This window comes from Rhincodon typus, chromosome 26 (assembly GCF_021869965.1).
Source record: "Rhincodon typus isolate 14 chromosome 26, sRhiTyp1.1, whole genome shotgun sequence".
In the NCBI taxonomy this organism is placed as follows: domain Eukaryota; kingdom Metazoa; phylum Chordata; class Chondrichthyes; order Orectolobiformes; family Rhincodontidae; genus Rhincodon; species Rhincodon typus.
In genome coordinates, this window is record NC_063357.1 from 5,738,784 (window position 1) to 5,759,043 (window position 20,260).

General features: G+C 44.0%; 1 protein-coding gene across 3 annotated transcripts in view; it reads right to left on the minus strand.

Annotated features, from left to right (window-relative positions):
- dhx40 (DEAH (Asp-Glu-Ala-His) box polypeptide 40) overlaps window positions 1-20,011 on the minus strand; it is a 35,486-nt gene extending 15,475 nt beyond the window's left edge. Inside the window, exons 1-10 of one of the 3 annotated variants that reach the window (XM_020529059.2) lie at window positions 19,420-20,011; window positions 18,210-18,355; window positions 17,335-17,454; window positions 15,887-16,120; window positions 14,549-14,615; window positions 11,973-12,104; window positions 10,354-10,453; window positions 5,984-6,070; window positions 2,164-2,346; window positions 1-17 (exon numbers count right to left, since the gene is read on the minus strand). In XM_020529059.2, the coding sequence (XP_020384648.2) occupies window positions 1-17; window positions 2,164-2,346; window positions 5,984-6,070; window positions 10,354-10,453; window positions 11,973-12,104; window positions 14,549-14,615; window positions 15,887-16,120; window positions 17,335-17,454; window positions 18,210-18,355; window positions 19,420-19,639 (1,306 nt within the window). In that variant the 5' untranslated portion in view covers window positions 19,640-20,011. Of the gene's footprint in view, window positions 18-2,163; window positions 2,347-5,983; window positions 6,071-10,353; window positions 10,454-11,972; window positions 12,105-14,548; window positions 14,616-15,886; window positions 16,121-17,334; window positions 17,455-18,209; window positions 18,356-19,419 lie in introns of those variants that run through there. The other 2 variants (XM_048612538.1, XM_048612540.1) reach the window with 2 other exon arrangements.
- Between the last annotated feature and the right edge of the window lie 249 nt (window positions 20,012-20,260).

Below are 20,260 nucleotides of genomic sequence, written 5' to 3' on the forward strand. Positions count from 1 at the left end.
TGTCAAGGTAAGGAAACCTAAGAAGTCACCGAACAAAGCATACTCAGGAAAGTGGAAAACTTCACACAGAACAATGTGTCGCTTAGCTGGTTGTGCAAGGAACTGGGTTGAGAGACTCAGGGCCATGCTGCCACATGCGGGAAGACCATCACCACCTCCCCCACCCCCGTACTGATCTCAATGGAAGGGTTGCCATAATTGGTCTCTCTTTGTTGTCCTGGAAGGGGGTGAGATCAGAAGATGGAACTTACTATTCACTCCCTATCTGAGCGAGGAGGCTCTACAATAATCCAAACAACAAATCTGCCTTCCTCACACAGGAACCAAGATCTGCCACTCCTACTAACCATGCCGTCCTCACTGGGTTAATGCTGCGCATTGCGAGTTTCGCCCGTGCAGTTCAAGCTGATTAAGCTCCAGCCAGACCCTCAGTATTGGTCAGAAGAGGACTCCCCGAATCCCAGCTCTGCCAAATTCCAGACCTGGGTTAAGTGAATCAGGCCTGGAAGAGGGAAGCCTGCACCTCATATCATAATGCAATGTCTAACCAGTGGCTCAGGAGACTCTTAATTTTGTGACTGGCATGCACACAAACCGAGACAACCAGCCGATTTTAAAAAATAAACAAAATACCCTCAGTGCCCGTTAGACAGCCCACAACTCAGCACTATCCAATGATATCTGCTGGAAAGTACTTGTGGATGGACACTTGGATTGTGCTCAATGTGATGCCTTTCATAGTTGGCAATCCTGCTGCTCCTCACTTGTGAAATTTGGACCCTGGGATGAAATACCTTCAGGAGACTTTTATGGATAAGATATTTTCCTGAGCACATTAATATAATGTTGTTTGATGAAACCCATCTACAAGTCTCGCTGTAGGATACCAATCACATGCTTAGGCAACAGCGATTAATGTCAAAGTCAGAATGCTTGGGAGGCTCTGAGCAGAGATCAAGGAGATCTCCGAAGAGACTGAAAGCAGCTGGAGCCCTAGATTTTGAAACTTTGCTGCATTTGTCAGTTATACTGGCATGAAGGGAACTCTCTGTGAGAGAAGTATTCAACAGGAGAGAGTAGGGTTTGGTCCATTGGGATTCAATCCAATGGAATGAAAAGGAATTTGATTAATTCAGACTCTACAGTAATTGCACACCAGCTCCAGATCTCTGCAACTGCTTGTCCGTAACTGATTACCACAAAATCTCTACTTCATACTTCGTACACATGGAGCGTCATAAAGTCATACAGCACAGAAACAGACCGTTCAGTCCAATTTATCCATGCCAACTAGGTTTTCCAAACTAAACTAGTCCAATTTGCTTGTATTTGGCCCATTTCCTTCTAATCCATATCCAAACGTCTTTAAATATTGTAACTGTACCTGCATCTACCACATCCTCTGGCAGCTTATTCCATATACATACCACCCTCTGTGTTAAAAAAAATTGCCCCTCAGGTGTCTTCTAAATCTTTCCTCTCTCACCTTAAAACTATAGCCTCTAGTTGTGAATACCCCTACCTTAGGGAAAAGACCTCTGCTATTCGGCTTATCCATACCCCTCATGATTTTATAAACCTCTATAAGGTCACCCCTCAACATCCTATGCTCCAGAAAAAAAATGTCCCAACCTATCCAACCTCTCCTTATAATGTAAACTCTCTAATCCTGGTAACATTCTTGTAAATCTTTTCTGCACACTTTCCAATTTAATAATATCCTTCCAAAAGAAAGGAGACCAGAACTGTACGCAGTACTCCAAAAGTGGCCTCAACAAAGTCCCAACTCCAATAATTAATGCTCTGACCAATGAAGGCAAGCGTGCCTTTATCACCACCTGTGTCTACCACATGTCTACCTGTGATACCACTTTCAAGGAACTATGTACCTGAATGCCTAGGTCTCTCTGTTCAACAATACTCCCCAGGGCCCTACCATTAACTGCGTAAGTCCCTGCACCTGGTTTGCTTTACCAAATGCCACACCTCTATCTAAATTAAACTGCATCTGCTATTCCGCAGCCCATTGGCCCAGCTGATCAACATCCCATTATACTCTTAGGAAACCTTCTTCACTGAGAGGGACTGACTGCAAACAATATCCTCTACCTCCGTAGCAAAGGGGGAGCAGGAAGAATGGAAATAGTGGCCGAACTACATTACCCTATAACATTGTTCACACCAAGACACTTCAGGGTAAGGATCACAAATGATAAACTTGTTCTTTGGATCTCCGGGACCATGTGATCAGGCATACACATCTCCCAGAACTGTTTGCTGTAGATCCTGTAACATTTTCCAGCTGATGTCCTCCCAGCTCTTCCTGCTCGTTGCACAGCTTCACTCCTGCAACAGGCAATTGCAAAGGGGTTAAGGCTGTGAACTGGAAAGAACTTTTAGCTTAAATAATATCAGACAACACTCCAGTGATGTGTTGCAGAATCAAAATACTCTTTTCAGTTCAATGTACTAACTGCTAACTTTAAATTGCTTTTAGATTTTGCGTACAATAGAAAAATAGGAAATAGAGGCCATTAAGCCCACTGAGCCTGCTCCACCATTCAAACAGAGGGGTGATCATCTACCTGCATGCCAATTTATCCCCATAACTTTTGATGTCATTTGTCCCCAGGGTGATTAGGGAGAGCTTCGGTGTACTAGATTGTAGCTGAATATGAACAGATAGATGTGGAAGCATTGGAAAAGGTGCAGAGGAGATTTACCAGGATGTTGCCTGGAACGGAGGGAATGTCTTACGAGGAAAGGTTGAGAGAGCTAGGGCTTTTCTCTTTAGAATGAGAGGTGACTTGATAGAGGTGTACAAAATGATGAGAGGTAATAGATAGAGTGGACAGCCAGAGACTTTTTCCTAGGGTGGAGGTAGCTATTAAGAGGGGGCATAGTTTTAAAGTGAGTGGATGTAGATATAGTGGAGACATCAGAGGTAGGTTCTTTACTCAGAGTGGTCGGTGCGTGGAATGCATTGCCAGACAGGGTAGTGGAGTTGGCTTCATTAGGGGCATTTAAGCGGCTATTAGATAGGCATATGGATGATAGTATAAGGTAGGGGTGGAGGTTAGATAGACCATAGGTTTAGAGTAAAAGTTCGGTACAACATCGTGGGCCGAAGGGCCTGTACTGTGCTGTACTGTTCTATGTTCTAGGTACATGCAGATAATGTATCATACCAGGCAGATGAAAAGTTACATGGACACGTTGTTCCAGGAGGAGATGATGCTCCCTGGATTAGGTAATTCAGTCTAGAATTAGCATTAGGTTTATTGTCATGTGTACTCAAGTACAAAGTACAAGGGTACAGCAAAATGTGTACAATGTCGCCACACATGGCGCTATCTTAGGTACTAAAATAGATTAGGTACAAAAATAGAGAAATAAAGAGAAAATGCGAAACATTCTACATTACAGTTCTTCATCGTATAAATTAGGAAGATAAATAAATAAAGTTAAAAAATAACCATTACAGTCCTTCTATACGTGGGCAGGGTATTGTGTGTGTGGCATTTTCATGTGAGGCACATATAGCAGGATCCAAGTGGTAGTGCTTAAGGAGTCTTGGTCCCTGTAAACGTCCAACAGTTAGGAGGTTTTTGCAAGCTGTGTGAGCAAGAATGGGTACTGCAAGGTGGGTTACTGCATTGGTCACAACACCATGCTACAGGTAGCCATTCAAATGCAAGGGAGGAAATAAAAAGCCAAGTGGTAGCAGACAGAATAGTTAGAGGGATAAAATACGGTTCTTTGCAGGTGTTTGCACGAGTCCTGAAGGCTGAAACAAAAAAAGAAATTGCTGGAGAAACTCAGCAGGTCTGGCAGCATCTATAGAAAGAAAGCAGAGTTAACGTTTCAAGTCTGGTGACCCTTCTTCAGGTTCTGCAGCAATTTCTGTTTCAGACCGTCTGCATCAGCAGTTCTGAGAGTTTCTATTTAGTCCCAAAGGTTATGTTGACTGCCTGGAACCTGCTTTAAGGATACCTCCTCAGGACTGGGGAGAAACTGGAAGTGGGAGGGGAAGGATTTGGTTGTCTTTGTCCTTGTGGGTGCTAATGAAATTAATAAGACTAAAAAAGATTCTGTTGAAAGATTTTGAGCAGTTAAAGTAAATACACAAGTAAATAAAAGCATTGGACAAGTGAATTCAAGGAGTCAAGTGCATAGCTCAAAGATTGGTCAAGGGAGGAATGGGTTTCATGGAGCACTGGCTCCAATACTAGGACAGAATGGACCTGTTTCCAATGGTACAGGCTTCACTTGAACAGTGTTCAGAACCAGTGACCTGGTCAATTGAATAACTAGGGCTGTGGAGAGGGTTTTAAACAAATTAGTTGAGACTGGATTTGGGAGAGGGGAAACGTAGGCCTACACTGCAATAGGGTATCACAGCATTACAGGGCAGCTATTTGTAGAATGATGCTTAAAGTGGAGACTGGAAGGGGCAGGGTACAAATATAGAAAAACAGTAATAATTATGGGTAAAGGGGGAGAAAAATGAAAAAAGGCAAAGCCGCTTTATTTAAATGTGACAAATTTATTAGAATCCTTTGAGGAAGTAACAAATAAGATAGACAATGGGGAAACGGCAAGTGTAATGTATTTGGATTTATAAAAGAGTTCAGTGAGGTATAACACATTAAGCTACTTAATAAGATACGAGTCGGTGGTGTTGGGAGTAATGTAGTCACACAGACAGAAGACTGACTAACTGATAGAAGACATATTTGAGATAAGGAATCATTTTCAGCGTAGCAACCTGAAACTAGTGGGCTGCCACATGGATCAGTGCTGGGGCTTCAATAACTTAAATATATATTCACAACTTCGATGAGGAAAGTGCATTTCTGTAGCCAAGTTTTTCAGATGACAAAAAAATTAAGTGGGAAGGCAAGTGTTGAGATGACACAGAGTCTGCACAGGGATATAGACATAGACAGGTTATGTAAAATGGGTAAAAACTTGGCAGACGGCATATTATGTGGGAAGATATGGCAGGAAGAATAGAGAAGAATATTATTTAAATGGTGAAAGACTGCAGAAAGCTGCAGCACAGAAGGATTTGGGAATCCTTTGCGTAATTCACAAAAAGACTGTATACAAAGTCAGCAAGTAAAAAGGAAGTCAAATAGAATGTTGCCATCACTTTAAACAGAATAGAGTATAAAAATTGGGAGGTCTTGCTAAATCTATATAAGGCACTAGTTAAACCACACTCACAGTACTGTGAACAGTTTTGGTCGCCTTATCTCGGAAAAGATTTACCAGAATTGGAGGCAGTCCAAAGAAGGTTCACTAGGTTGATCCAGGAATGGAAGGCTATTCTTATGAGGACTGGTTGAGTAGGTTGGGCCTGTATTCACTTGAGTTGAGAGGAATGAGAGGTGGCCTTATTGAAACATACAAGACTCTTACGGGATCTGACAGGCTGGAGGTGGAAAAGCTGTTTCCCCGTGCAGGAAAGTCAGGTCCAGAGGGTATCATCTCAGGGTAAGGGGTCGCCCAGTTAGGACACAGTTGGGATGGAACTTTCTTCTCAGAGGGTAGAGAATCTGTGGAATTCTTTACCACAAGAGGGCTGTCGAGGATGGGCCGTTACATATATTGAATGCTGAGACAGACATTGGGGCAATTAAATTAGTCATTATCGTTTTAATAGGCATTAAGGGAATCAAGAGTTTACAGGGATTAGGCTGGAAAGTGGAGTTGAGGATTATCAGATCACACATGATTTTATTGAATGACAGAGCACACCCAAAGAGCAGAACTGCCTACTTCTGATCCTACGTCATATAGTCTTATGGCAACAAATAGGTGATTTGCTCCATTGGAATTCTATTCCATTTGAGTGAATAGGCTGTTCAGAAGATTAGGATTCTATACAATGGAGCTCTTTGGAAACAGGCCAGAATTTGGTGTATGTACTTAGTGTGTTTACTTAGAATGAACTATAATCATATTTTTAGAAACTTACTTTGATATTGGAACCACCTCCAGTATGTCAAGTCCAACACGTGGATTATGATTCAGCTGCTTCACAAAACCACAGTCTACAACATATCTGTACTTAAAGAGACAGCAAGTCTTTAACTAACATTATACACTTCTAGCAGCAAGTTCCAATCATAAAATGCAGTCCATAATGCCTGATGAATCGATACTCAATTCTATTAGAATATTTCAGGTTAAAAATTAAATTGTTTACTCCTTGGCTGAAATCCAATTCTATCTGGCTTTATGTTTGAGTTGTAATTTTGGAGTCTATCATCTAGCATATCAATAAACAAACTTTTAAATTAGATAGAGATAGAACTTGCATTTACATAGCACCCTTGACAATCTCAAACCATCCCAAAGCACTTTATAGTCAATGAAGTGCATTAGAGGTGTAGTCACTGTTGAAATGTAGGAAATGTAACAGCCTATTTGCACACAGCAAGATCCTACAAATAAGAAAGAAGATAGCAATCAGACAATCAGTTTCAGTAATGTAGGTTGAGAGTTAAATTTAGCAAGGAGAAAACAGAGAAGTTTTTCACTATTTTTCAAAGAATGGCTTCAGAGGACAGACGAGTGCCTCTGTTTAATCTTGACTGATAGATGACATGTCTTGATGGTACAGTACTCTGTCCTTTACTGAAGTGTTCACTTAGACTGTACACTAAATGTCTATGGAATACGTTTTCTTTTTATTGGTAGAGGTCCCTCAGCATTGATTGATAAGTCAGAGCACATTCCTGTGATGGAAACTGACAGACTTCCTCATTAACATAGTCTTGATAAAAGGGCGCATTGGAGAAGTGGGCAGGTAGGTAGCAGATGCCGTTCAATGCAAAGAAGTGTGAGATGACGAACCTTGGTACAAAGAATATGATGAGACGGTATAAAATAATGTGTACTATGCTAAAGGGCATGCAGGAACAGGCAGACCTGGATAAATATGTACATACATCATTAAAAAGTGGCAGGACAAGTAGTGAGAACCATTACTAAAGCATATAATATTCCAAACTTCATTAACAGGAGCACAGAGTACAAGAACAGGGACATTATGATAGCCTTGTATAAAATGCTGATTTGACTTCAGCTGCAGTATTGTGTAGAGTTTTGGGTGCCACACTATAGGAAGGAAGTGAATGCATCGGACAGAATGCATAAGTGGTTTTATGAGGATGGTTCCAGGGATAAGAAACTTCAGTTATAAGGAATGATTAGATAAGGAAAGGTTTGAGAAACTCGGACTGTTTATCTTGGATAGGAGAAGTCGAAGAAGAAACTGAAAGAAGTTTTCAATATCATGAGGGGTCTGCACAGAATAGGATAGGGAGAAACTGTTCTCGCTCATAAATGGATCGAGAACCTGAGGGCACAGTTTGTGTTTTTCAAAATAAGCAAATGCAAGGTGAGATAAAACTTATCCACACAGCACATGGTTAGGGTCTGGAATGCACTGGCTGAAACCACGGTGGAGTCAGGTTCAAGTGGGGCATTCAATGGGACATTAAGATGATTATTTAAATAGACACAATGTGCAGGGTTACAGGAAAAAAGGCAGGAAATTGGCATTAAGTCAAAATACTCAGAGAGCTAGTACAGGCATGATGGGCGAGTGGCCTTCTTTGGCAATGTAACAATTCTGAAATTCTCTGAAGTTTGTTTATGTGGATTTGAGGTGACTATGCTTGAGCTGTTCGGTAATTCCCACCACGGTCAAACAGCACCAATGCTCAGGCTCAACTTGTGTGTCATTTTCCAGTGTCACTGAAGGCGAGTTAGACAGATGGCGATTATGGAACGACGCTGAGATTGTGGAGGGCAATTGGACTCTGACAGTAACATGAAGCCTTCATTTCATAGAGTCATAGAGCCATATAGCATGGAAACAGACCCTTCAGTCCAAATCATCCACACCGACCAGGCATGCCAATCTGACCAAGTCCCATTTGGCCCGTATCCCCTAACTATTCATATGCCCACCCAGATGCCTTTTAAAAAGTTGAAATTGTATGAACCTCCACCACTTCCTCTGGCAGATCATTCCATACATGCACCACTCTCTGTGTGAAAAATTTATCCCTCGGGTCCTTCACAATCTTTCCCCTCTCACCTTAAACATATGTCCTCTAGTTTTGTACTCCCCTACCCTGAGAAAAAGACAAAGAACAAAGAAAATTACAGCACAGGAACAGGCCCTTCGGCCCTCCAAGCCTGCGCCGATCCAGATCCTCTATCTAAACCTGTCGCCTATTTTCCAAGGATCTGTAGCCCTCTGCTCCCTGCCCATTCATTTATCGGTCTACATACATCTTAATGACGCTATCGTGCCCGCCTCTACCACCTCCGCTGGCAACGCGTTCCAGGCCCCACCATCCTCTGCGTAAAGAACTTTCCACGCATATCTCCCTTAAACTTTTCCCCTCTCACCTTGAAATCATGACCCCTAGTAATTGAGTCCCCCACTCTGGGAAAAAGCTTCTTGCTATCCACCCTGTCTATACCTCTCATGGTTTTGTAGACCTCAATCAGGTCCCCCCTCAACCTCCATCTTTCTAATGTAAATAATCCTAATCTACTCAACCTCTCTTCATAGCTAGCACCGTCCATACCAGGCAACATCCTGGTGAACCTCCTCTGCACCTTCTCCAAAGCATCCACATCCTTTTGGTAATGTGGTGACCAGAACTGTACGCAGTATTCCAAATGTGGTCGAAGCAAAGTCCTATACAACTGTAACATGACCTGCCAACTCTTGTACTCAATACCCTGTCCGATGAATGAAAGCATGCCGTATGCCTTCTTCACCATTCGATCGACCTGCGTTGCCACCTTCAGGGTACAATGGACCTGAACACCCAGATCTCTCTGTGCATCAATTTTCCCCAGGGCTTTTCCATTTACCGTATAGTTCGCTCTTGAATTGGATCTTCCAAAATGCATCACCTCGGATTTGCCTGGATTGAACTCCATTTGCCATTTCTCCGCCCAACTCTCCAATCTATCTATATTCTGCTGCATTCTCCGACAGTCCCCTTCACTATCTGCTACTCCAATAATCTTAGTGTCATCTGCAAACTTGCTAATCAGACCATCTATACCTTCCTCCAGATCATTTATGTGTATCACAAACAGTGGTCCCAACACAGATCCCTGTGGAACACCACTGGTCACAGTTCTCCATGTTGAGAAACTCCCTTCCGCTACAACTCTCTGTCTCCTGTTGCCCAGCCAGTTCTCTATCCATCTAGCTAGTACACCCTGGACCCCATGTGACTTCACTTCCTCCATCAGCCTATCATGGGGAACCTTATCTTACTGAAGTCCAAGTATATGATATCTACAGCCCTTCCCTCATCTACCAACTCTGTCACTTCCTCAAAGAATTCTATCAAGTTGGTAAGACATGACCTTCCCTGCACAAAACCATGCTGCCTATCACTAATAAGCCCATTTTCTTCCAAATGTAAATAGATCCTATCCCTCAGTATCTTCTCCAGCAGCTTCCCCACCACTGACGTCAGGCTCACCGATCTATAATTACCTGGGTTATCCTTGCTACCCTTCTTAAACAAGGGGACAATATTAGCAATTCTCCAGTCCTCCAGGACCTCACCCGTGCTCAAGGATGCTGCAAAGATATCTGTTAAGGCCCCAGCTATTTCCTCTCTCACTTCTTTCACTAACCTGGGATAGATCCCATCCGGACCTGGGGACTTGTCCACCCTAATGCCTTTTAGAATACCCAACACTTGCCCCCCGCCCCCACCCTTATGCTGACTTGACCTAGAGTAATCAAACATCTATCCCTAACCTCAACATTCGTCATGTCCCTCTCCTCAGTGAATACCGACGCAAAGTATTCATTAAGAATCTCACTCATTTTCTCTGACTCCTCGCACATCTTCCCTCCTTTGTCCTTGAGTGGGCCAACCCTTTCTCTAGTTACCCTCTTGCTCCTTATGTATGAATAAATGGCTTTGGGATTTTCCTTAACCCTGTTTGCAAAATATTTGCTAAATAAAGACCTTGGCTATTCACCGTATCCATGTCCCTCATGATTTTATAAACCTCTCTAAGGTCACCCCTCAGCCTCTGATACTCTAGGGAAAAAAACCCCAGCCTATTCAGCCTTTCCCTATAGGTCAAACCCTCCAGTCCTAGAACATCTTTTCTGCACCCTCTCAAGTTGAACAACCTATAGCAGGAAGACCAGAATTGAAGGCAGTGTTCCAAAAGTCCTGTACAGCCGCAAGTGACGTCCCAACTCCTTTACTCAATGTTATGACCAATGAGGCAAGCGTACCAAACACCTTCTTCACCAACCTGTCTACCTGCGACTCCACTTACCTTATTCCATCAATAGTCAGGGAGGTGGCTGCAATATTCGTAGCAACAACGCATTTCCGGATGTGAGGTGGAGCAGGAAGAAAAACCTTTCTCTGCTGATCTGATTAAGAAATCATAGTTAGGATTGAGATTACAGTATCCTACATCCCAACTAAAACAATGCTTCCATACACAGGCACAGTTTATTAGCTTAACCGTCTGTGCAAGAGAAACTCTAGGTGCTGAGTATGGGTATATTTGGTTCTGATGCCCTCAACAATTACTTTTAGTACAGGGACAGCATGGGGGCTAAATACAGAGTAAAACTCACTCAACACTCACCCCATCAAATAACCCCAGGACAGGTGCAGCTTGGGGCTAGAAAAGGGGTAAAACTCACTCAACGCTCATTCCATCAAACACTCCCAGGACAGGGACAAGCACAGGGGCTAAATACAGAGTAAAGCACCTTCTACACTGTTCACTAACCCCTCCCAAAGCAAGTAGTGCACCAGTTGGAAACACAGTAAAGCTCCCTTTAGTAAGTGTATATTCACCCACTTGAGATGAGCTCTCTGTATTGCACCAAAGCAATTTTCTTCATTTTCTACAAGAGCCAATTTCATCCGAGTTACCGTAACAATTTATAATCAGTCTCGGCTAGGGGCCAATATCTGTCATTAACCAAATGGGGACCACTGCAAGCTCCTTTCACTGAGAAACTACAGCGACTGCTGAGGTGGGCCGGGCCTTACATCACCGCCAACAGCTGAATTGGAGTTAAAATTCAGGTCCTCAGCTTGGGAATCTACATGGAACACTCGGCACTTCCCATCCCTCCTGTAAATACTTCCACAATCTTCAGTGGGGTGTCAATTTTTCTGTTCAAGGTAAACCTGGTGAAGATGCTTAAATTTGAAAGCTTGTAAGGTCCAATGTTAAAAATGTCACCATCTTTTTGAGAGTTGCTACTTTTATTAAGATCGCCATGACTAAAGGTGGCCCCACCACGCAGCCAACGTAATAGTTGATTACGTTTAAGTGACTTCCCTTTTCTCCCATTTTTCTGACAACCCATCACTTGTTTAGCCAAGAGGGAATGTCTCGTGTTCACGGTCAACTTTCTCCACACACAAAGTCCTCAGTCACAGTTATGCCAAGGCAGATGCATGCATGAGGGACCATGGCTCTCTCTTGCTACGCTTTTACTCTTTCTGTCCCTCTGTCTCTGCATTGTCCTCCCCATATGATAAAGAAACTGGGACAGTGAAGGACCCAATGTGGCAGGGCCTCAGTTCCTACATTTTCCAGAAATTTTCTGGGGGTAGGTGTCTTCAAACTCACAAAATAACACAAAGAAATGTGGATACTGGAGATTTGAAACAATAATTGAAATTGCTGGAGAAACTCATCAGGTCTGGCAGCATCTATGGATCCGGTGACCACTGGACTCAAAACGCTAGCTTTGCTTTCTTCCCACAGATGCGACCAGACCTGCTGAGTTTCTCCAGCAATTTCTGTTTTTGTCTTCAAATGCACCGTTGGTTCACAAATATTGAGTGAGGAGACGACGGACAGAAAAGTGAACACAACGAATTACAAGAACTACATTATAAAATTATTTTTGCTATCAGTGTTACCTGTTGACATAGACCCATATAGTGGCAGTATGAGCAGCCCTTCGATCGATCTATCTCTCACATCGTACCGGTAATTGATTGATTCTCCCTTCTGGAAGAGCAAGTCACATGCTCGCTCAATCTCAGACTGCCCTGGAAAATGAAAGTGGTTTATAAGCAGCGCACGTTGGACTCATCCAAGGTAACCTAACATTTTAAATCTTATCAATTTACAGCACAGGATGTGGCTATATGGTTTATTGTATCTGTGCTGGCTCTTTTAAGAGCAATCCTGAAAAATCTCACATCCCCACTTTTCTCCTCTCTTAATTCTTCATCAAGTACATTATCAAATCTCTTTTCGATTTAGGATTCAGCTTCCACCACCCCTTCAGGCACCGACACCTTGCAGTAAAGACAGTTTTCATCTTCCCACTAGATTTTTTTTTAAACCAATGATTTAACATTGATGACTTCCACACAGCACGGGGAAAAACTTTACTTTATCAAGAACTTTCCAGAAACCTTTATTGGGTAACTTCTTTCTAAAGAAAATGGAATACGGAGTTCTTAAAATTTGCTCTTGGATTGTGGGAGTCATTGGTTAGACTGGCATTTGTTGATTATTCCGAATTGTCCTCAAGAAGGTGGTGCTAAGATACCTTCTCGATCCACTGCAGTCTGTTTCGGAAGGGTGCATCCTCAGTACCATTAGAAATCGTTCCAGGATTTTAAACATTCAAAAAGAAGATTTTTTAAACTTCATTTACGGAATGAGGGCATCACTGGCATTTATTGCCCAGAGGGGAGTTATGAGTCAACCACATGGTTATGATTCTAGAGACACATGTAGGCCAGACCAGGTAAGGACAGTGGATTTCCTTCCCAAAGGCATATTAGTGAATCAAATGGATTTTTGATATCAACAGTGGTTATTTGGTCACCATGAGGCCAGCAATTGCTGACATATATTCAGCCTCCAATTGTGGGCAACACAGGAAAAACTGGCATTTATTAACCATGCCCCAACTTGCCCTTCATAATGATGTGAAGGCCAGCAAGAATCTGCAAAGTTGGCTTGAGTTTGGAGTCACATGCAATCCAGACTCTGTAACGACAACACGTTTCCTTCCTTACCGTGAATTTGAAAGCTGCACGCTCGTTTTTAAGGCTACCGGCTTCTCATTTCTATTTTTCTCTTCTTTTAAGCTGAAAAGTTGCTCTTACGACCAAACAGGCCCGCCAGCAGACACAAGGTGTCACTCAGAATAATTAGAATTAAAATTTGGAGAATAGTTTTTGAAATGATGAACTGAGAGAAAATGTGAAATTAAATGCAAAATATTAAGGGAATAATTTAAAATCCAGTAGGATACGGTAAAAATCTCAAAAATATTCCTGACATCAAGATCTTTCACTGACCGTCATCAGTGTTTCTTCAAGCAGAGAGAAATTTCAGAAACTGGTTCAGGGCACAGTCAGCTGAACTGGATAGCCATACAAAATTTCACCATGGCCCTGACCAGTACTTTTCATGAACTCAGGAAGTCCCTACGTGATTTACAGCCAGTTAAACCTTTTTTTAAATGTACATGTAGGAAATGAGGCAGCTAAAGTGCACGTCACAAAGTTCCATAAACAGCAACGAGTGAACAATCAAATCATCCGATTCAGTCATGTTGTTTGAAGGATACATTTTGACAAGGGCAACAGGGAGAACTCCCAAGCACTTCTTCAGATAGTGACCATAAGTCATAGGAACAGGAGCAGGCCATTCAGCCCCTCGAGCCTGCCCTGCCATTCAATAGGATCGTGGCTGACACAACACTCCTCACATCAATTTTCCTGCCATTTCCCCATAAGTCTTGACTCCCCACTGATTAAGAATCTGTCTTAGCCTTAAATATATGCAAGGACTCTGCCCCTACACTTCGCTATGGCAAATGGTTCCAAAGATTCTCAATCCTCTGAGAGAAGAAATTCCTCCTCATGTCAGTATAAACTGGGGCCCCTTTATTCTGAGGCTATGCCCTCTGGTCCTAGACTCTCCCATGAGGGGAAATTCCTCTCAGCATTTGCCTTAAGAATCCTACGTCTCAATGAGGTCACCCCTCACTCTTCTAAATTTCAATGAGCAGAGTCCCAACTTGGTTAGCCTTTGCTCATTAGACAACCCCTCCATACCAGCAACCATCCTACTGAACCAGAAGGAGACACCTTAGTATGTGAGGTGGCCGTGGGATTGTTTACATCCACCAGAGGAAGCCTTGGCTTAACACTCCATTCATAAAATGTCAATTCTGGCAGTGCTGCAATCCCTTGGTATTGCACTGAAGTGTCAGCCTGCTTTAAGCACTCACATCTCTGGGGCTTGAACTTCTGATTCAGAGGTGAGAGTTTTACTCATTGAGTTAAGATTATCTGGCCCAACATAATAAGGTTACTGGCATTTTCTAGACTGGAGCTGCCAAACACATGGACACATGGCTGATGAAAACAAAATAGCAACTCTGATTGCTTCCTCCACTTTGTAGTATTGTTTGGAGCATCAGTCTGATGGATTATGCTGCAGAGACGGCTGTTACAGTGCAACCCACCTGTTAAAAACACAAGAATGTCTCCTTCTGGTTCATTCACGTGAATGTCCACAGCAATGTTTGCAACCTGGAAATGAGGAACAAGATTAAAGATACGTAGCAAACACTGTTGTTTAGAATGAGTGAACCTGCATTGATACAGTGCCTGAATCACATTCTCACAATGTCTCAGGAGTGCTTCCCAGTCAAGTACCCCTACAGCACAATTACTGTCTGATCAGCAAGTATGCCTTCAGAACAAGTAGGCCATTCAGCCCCTCGAAGCCTGCCCCTCCATTCAACATGGCTGATCGAACATTTCAATCCCCTTAACCACCTCATCCCCATAACTCTTTTCACCATTGGTAATCAAACATTTATCAACTTCCAACTGAAAAATACTCAAAGAATGAGCTTCCACAGCCCTCTGATGTAGAGAATGCACCATCTTGAGTAACAAAAACCTTCTCATCTTTTTGTTCTTAAAGGCATCCCCTTTATTTTTAAATAGTGGCCCCGGTTCTAGACTCCCAAACCAGGGGAAACATCTTACCTGCATCTACTCTATCTATCCCTTGTAATATTTTGTCAGTTTCAGTGAAATTACCTCTCAATCTTTGGAACTGTAAAAAATGCAGGCCCAATTTGCCCAGTCTCTCTTAACAAGACAGTCCCACCATCCTTGGGTCAAGTCTGGTTGAAGCTTTGTTGCACTCTCTCTGGCAATAACATCATACTTAAGATAAGGAGACCAATTCTGTGTACAGTGTTCCTAGTATGGTCTAACCAAGCTCTCAGACAATTGAATAAGACCTCATTACTGTCAGCCTATTTCATACAGCAAGGTCACATATCAAGACAAATGACCAATTGAGATAGAATGCTAGTTAATGCGAGTTATTGGTGCTGTTGGCCAAAGCGAAAACAATTGCCAACATGACAACAACCTGCACTTACGTAGTAAATGATCGGTCCCAAGGTGTTTCAAAGAAGCCCTTTGGATAAAATGTGACTCCGAACCAAAGGATGACATGTTACAGCAGATGAGCAAACGCTTGGTTGAAGAGTTTGGCTTCGGGGCGTGTTTTTGGCAAGGACAGTGGGACATAGAGACTGCGAGATCTCACTGAAACATATCAGATTCTTAAGTGGCATGAAAGGGTAAATGCTGAAAAGATATTTCCCCTCATGGGAGAGTCTAGGACCATTGAACATGGTCTCGGAATAAAGGGGCACCAATTTAAGACCAAGATGAGGCTGAATTTCTTTTCTTCGCTAAAAGCCCGGCTTCAATTGGGAGTTCACTACGGTGTTGGGAAGTGCCCGCGCTGATGGATCGGGAAACAAAGAAAGTGTCACCTCTTTCACCAACCCCGAGCCTTCTTTGTCCTTCGGTCCAATCAGGTTGCAGAATACTTCCTCGACGGGGTAAGACCTGCCGGACACATGACAAACGGGACAACCACCCAGAAACTTCGAGAGCTTCTCCACCTCCAGCGTTGCTGACATCACGACGACCTTCAGGGGCACCCTGCGCTCTCGTGACACTGGCACCCATGCTGGCAGGGACCTGAGCAAACCAAAGAGGATATCCTGAGGGGAGACAGCATGCAGGAAGAGTAAGTTTGGCACAATAAACGCCAGCTATTTCTGCACACCTCGCAGTTTTACATAGACCGGGTTGAATTCTGTTTCAAGGGTACAATGTGTTCAACACAAGGGTTTTTATACAAGTGAGTTTAAGATGTCTGTCTACAGTGTGCATGCCACGTGGTAGAGGTCACATGACTACAGCAGACAAGGTGGTCTTCTGAGGAATAGTCACTCGACCTGAAACGTTAACTCTGATTTTTTTCTTCACAGATATGGCCAAACCTGTTGAGCATTTTTCCAGCAACTTCCTGTTGCTGATTCACAGCGTCTGCAGTTCTTTCAGTTTTTATGAGGGACATTTTAACTTGGGGCGGCTCCTGCACACAGTCACATTTCGGTTGACTAGAAGTATTATTAAACAAAACCATTTTTTATTGTTGATTGGACGGTTCAACGTCAGATCAAACAACTATGTACCCGTTTCCTCAAAGCATTAGCCCGTACTTCTGGATTACTATTACTAATGTCCAGTGACATTACCACGACACCATCATCCCCACTTGATGCAAGGTGGAACAGGGGGAGGTGATGGCCTAGTGGTATTATCACTGGACTGCTAATCCAGAGACCCAGGTAATGTTCTGGGGACCCAAGTTTGAATCTCACCACGGCAGATGGTGGAATTTGATTTCAATTAAAAAAATCTGGAATTAGGAGTCTGATGATGACCATGAATCCATTGTTGAGTGGCGGAAAAATCCATCTGGTTCACTAAAGATCTTTAGGGAAGGAAACTGCCATTTTGCCTGATCTGTGGTTGACTCCTAACAATTAGGGACAGGCAATAAATACGATACCCTTATCCTGTGAACAAATAAAACAAAAAGGTGGTGTGGTGGAAGATCCTGGAACTCATTGCCTAACAGCACTGAGGGCATACTGACATCACAAGGACTGCAGCGGTTCAAGAACATAGCTCACCACCAACTTTGAAAGAGCAGTTAAGGGTGGGTATCAGCGCTGGGCCAGCCAGCAACACCCACATCCCAAGAACAAATATAAACACAAAAGTAACTGGTGGCTGCAGAAGTGTAAAACACCTACAAGGAGAAAAGAATTACGTAAATAAATCAAGTTCTCATATAATGTCCAAGCCTGTCCTCTCACCACAAACCAAACCAGACAGAATTTCCAAGAGCAAACTGTCACCTAACTGTGCTGAGACTCCTCTCGTGGGCCTCGTCCAGGATGATGACGCTGTATCGGCTGAGGCAAGGGTCCTGAAGAATCTCCCGAAGCAAACAGCCATCGGTCATGTACTTTATCTCAGTCTCCTGGGGAGAAACAGAACAGCCATTACATGGTATCTATGGCATAGCCACTGGCAATGCTGCATTATCCCACTTTATGGAATCCTTACAGTGTGGAAGCCTCTCAAGTCCATACCAACCCTCTGAACAGCATCTCACCCGTCTACCCTATTCCTGAAACCTTGCATTTCCCATGGCTAACCCACCTAGTCTGCACATCAGTGAACACTATGGGCAATTTAACATGGCCAATCCACCTAACCTGCACATCTTTGGACTGTGGGAGGAAACCCACGTAGACACGGGGAGAATGTGCAAACTCCACACAGACAGATGCCCAAGGCTGGACACAAACCTGGTCCCTGTAGCTGTGAGGCAGCAGTGCTTACCACTGAGCCACCGTGTCTGCCCACTTGAGCAAGGTGCAGAATAGTTTACTGCACTCCCTTTACTCATCAGGCTTTTCACTGAAGTTTTGAGACAATCCCAAGGACTGCACAGAATCAAGGTGTCTCTGATCCAATGGCAGGCAGCTCTGCAATGATGAACATACAAAACAGGAATACAAAGCGCCCAGTTGCCCCCTTGGACCCGCATCATCGCCCGGTACGATCGTAGCTGATCCTCTACCTCAGCGCTACAGCTTCTCGCACTCTTTCCAAAACTCCTGCTGTCAACGCTCTCACCAATCTCTGACCTTGGGCTGAGCAGCAATTGAGCGAAGTCAATGTCATTCTGCGCAGGAAACTCGAAATTGAGACCCGCTGATGGCATCTCACCTCAGAGGTGCAGTCGTCAAAGCGGACCTGGTAACCCACTCTGCTGCCCAGGGAGCAGTCCATCTCCTCTGCTACTCTGAGGGCCACAGACATGGCTGCCACTCGACGTGGCTGTGTGACCCCAATGATGCCGTGTCGTCCGAGTCCTGAGGTACAGAAAGAGAAGCTTTGCGTGTATAATTGGGAGGTTCAGAAAGCAAACTGTCAGCTGTGTGCTCCTCAGAAGGCAGAGAAACAGAAACATTTAACATATCCCCCATCCCGGATTCAGGAAACCTTCACTCTTCAAATGGAGTGCTTCCGACCGCAGGCCAAACTACCATTTCTTTTAGAGATAGGTTGGATTTCCTGCAGTGCCCCAACCAAGGGACATTCCACCCCACAGGAGGGTATACCGCGACGGCTGGAAAGCTGTTCAACTGCAGAGTCATCACGCCCAATCCACTAATGTCTGCCCTGTCTCAGTGGGTCACACTCAGAGTCAGCAGGTTCCAGTCCCTCTCCAGAGATTTGGGCACATGATGTCAGGCATGATCTCCCAGGGCAGCACAGAGGGAGTGCCAAACTACCAGAGGTGCCATCTTTCAGAGAAGATGTTAAATCAAGACCCATCAGTTTGCCCAGTCAGGTGAGCATAGAGGATCCTGTGACACTACCTTAAAGAAAAGTAGGGCTGTTATTTCCAGTGTCCTGTCTAATCTTGTTCTCTCAGAGTCCAATGAAATGAGAATGATATTTAGTTACAGCAAGAACCTGTGCATGGAGCTGTTTAAATAGGGGATGGGAGAATGTGGAGTTAGTTTAGCTGCATGGTTACAGCTGGCCAGGAAACCATCCTGCTCTCGTCACTTGCCCTATGTGTATCAAAAGGATTTGCAATTTGATGATCAGCCAGTTTCGCTGTGTCACAAACACACTCACCCGGGCCATCAACCATTGAGGTGGGACTTGAACCCTGGGTGTCTGGCCCAGAAATGAGGGGACTATCCATTCTGCCAACAGATCTCCCACTCCTGATCAATATTTATCTGTCAGTAAACATCAGAAACATCATATCGCTTTGGGATCTTGCAGTGCACACATTGGCTGCCCCATTTCCAACAATGACATCAGTGACAACTGGTCGAAAATACTTTACTGACTGCACAGTAACTTTTTGGATGTCCCGAGGTTTTGGAAAGGTGCTATGGAAATGTAACTCAGTTCTTACCTGCCTGGTACAGGTACTGTGGTAACTGTGTGGTTTTTCCGCTGCCAGTTTCTCCGGTCACTATCAAAAAGGGATGGTCTCTGACTGCTTGAACCAGGCTCTCCTTGTGCCGGTGGATGGGCAGTGACCCAGGCCCAGCTCCCCTCAAACCAGGCTGGCTACCCCTTGACACTACCCCACTTGGGGAACAAGTCTGTCCCTTCCCCCTCTCATGGGGCATCCTGCTTCAGTCAGGGCTCCTCACTGAACCCCCGTAGTGGCTCCGTATGGCTCTTCCCTACTTTTTAGGTACGTGCCTCTTTCTGCTCTTCAATTTAAATTTCAATCCCCCACCCCGTGTCTCATTTCCCTTTCTCTCTCTCTCTCCCTCCTTTTTCTCGCCCCCGTCTCTCTCTCACTTGTTCCCATTTGTCTCCATCCTCTTTCTTTCTCTCTCTCTTTTCTCCTCCCTCTCTCTGTTTCTCCTTTTCTTGCTGTCTCCCCCTTACCTCTTCTCACTTCACTTCCTGCCTCTATATCTATCACTCCTTTTTCCTTCCGTCTCTCTCTCTATATAACCTCCTCCTTTCTCCTTTTCCGCTGTCTCTCTCCTCTCCTCACCCCCTACCCCCTACCCCCTTCTCCCTTCTCCCTTCTCTTCTCTTCTCTCCCTCCCTCCCTCTCCTTGCTGCTTCAGGACAACAGAACACCTCAACCGGTCGCACTTTGATGACAACATGAACTCAATGATAAACAAAGAATGTGATTAGGGAAAGTGGAACCACAAGGACAAGGAGCAGCTGCCTCACTATTCTGCCCTCTGCTGCCTCACTCCAGAACAGCAGCCTCTGCTGTGAGCGCA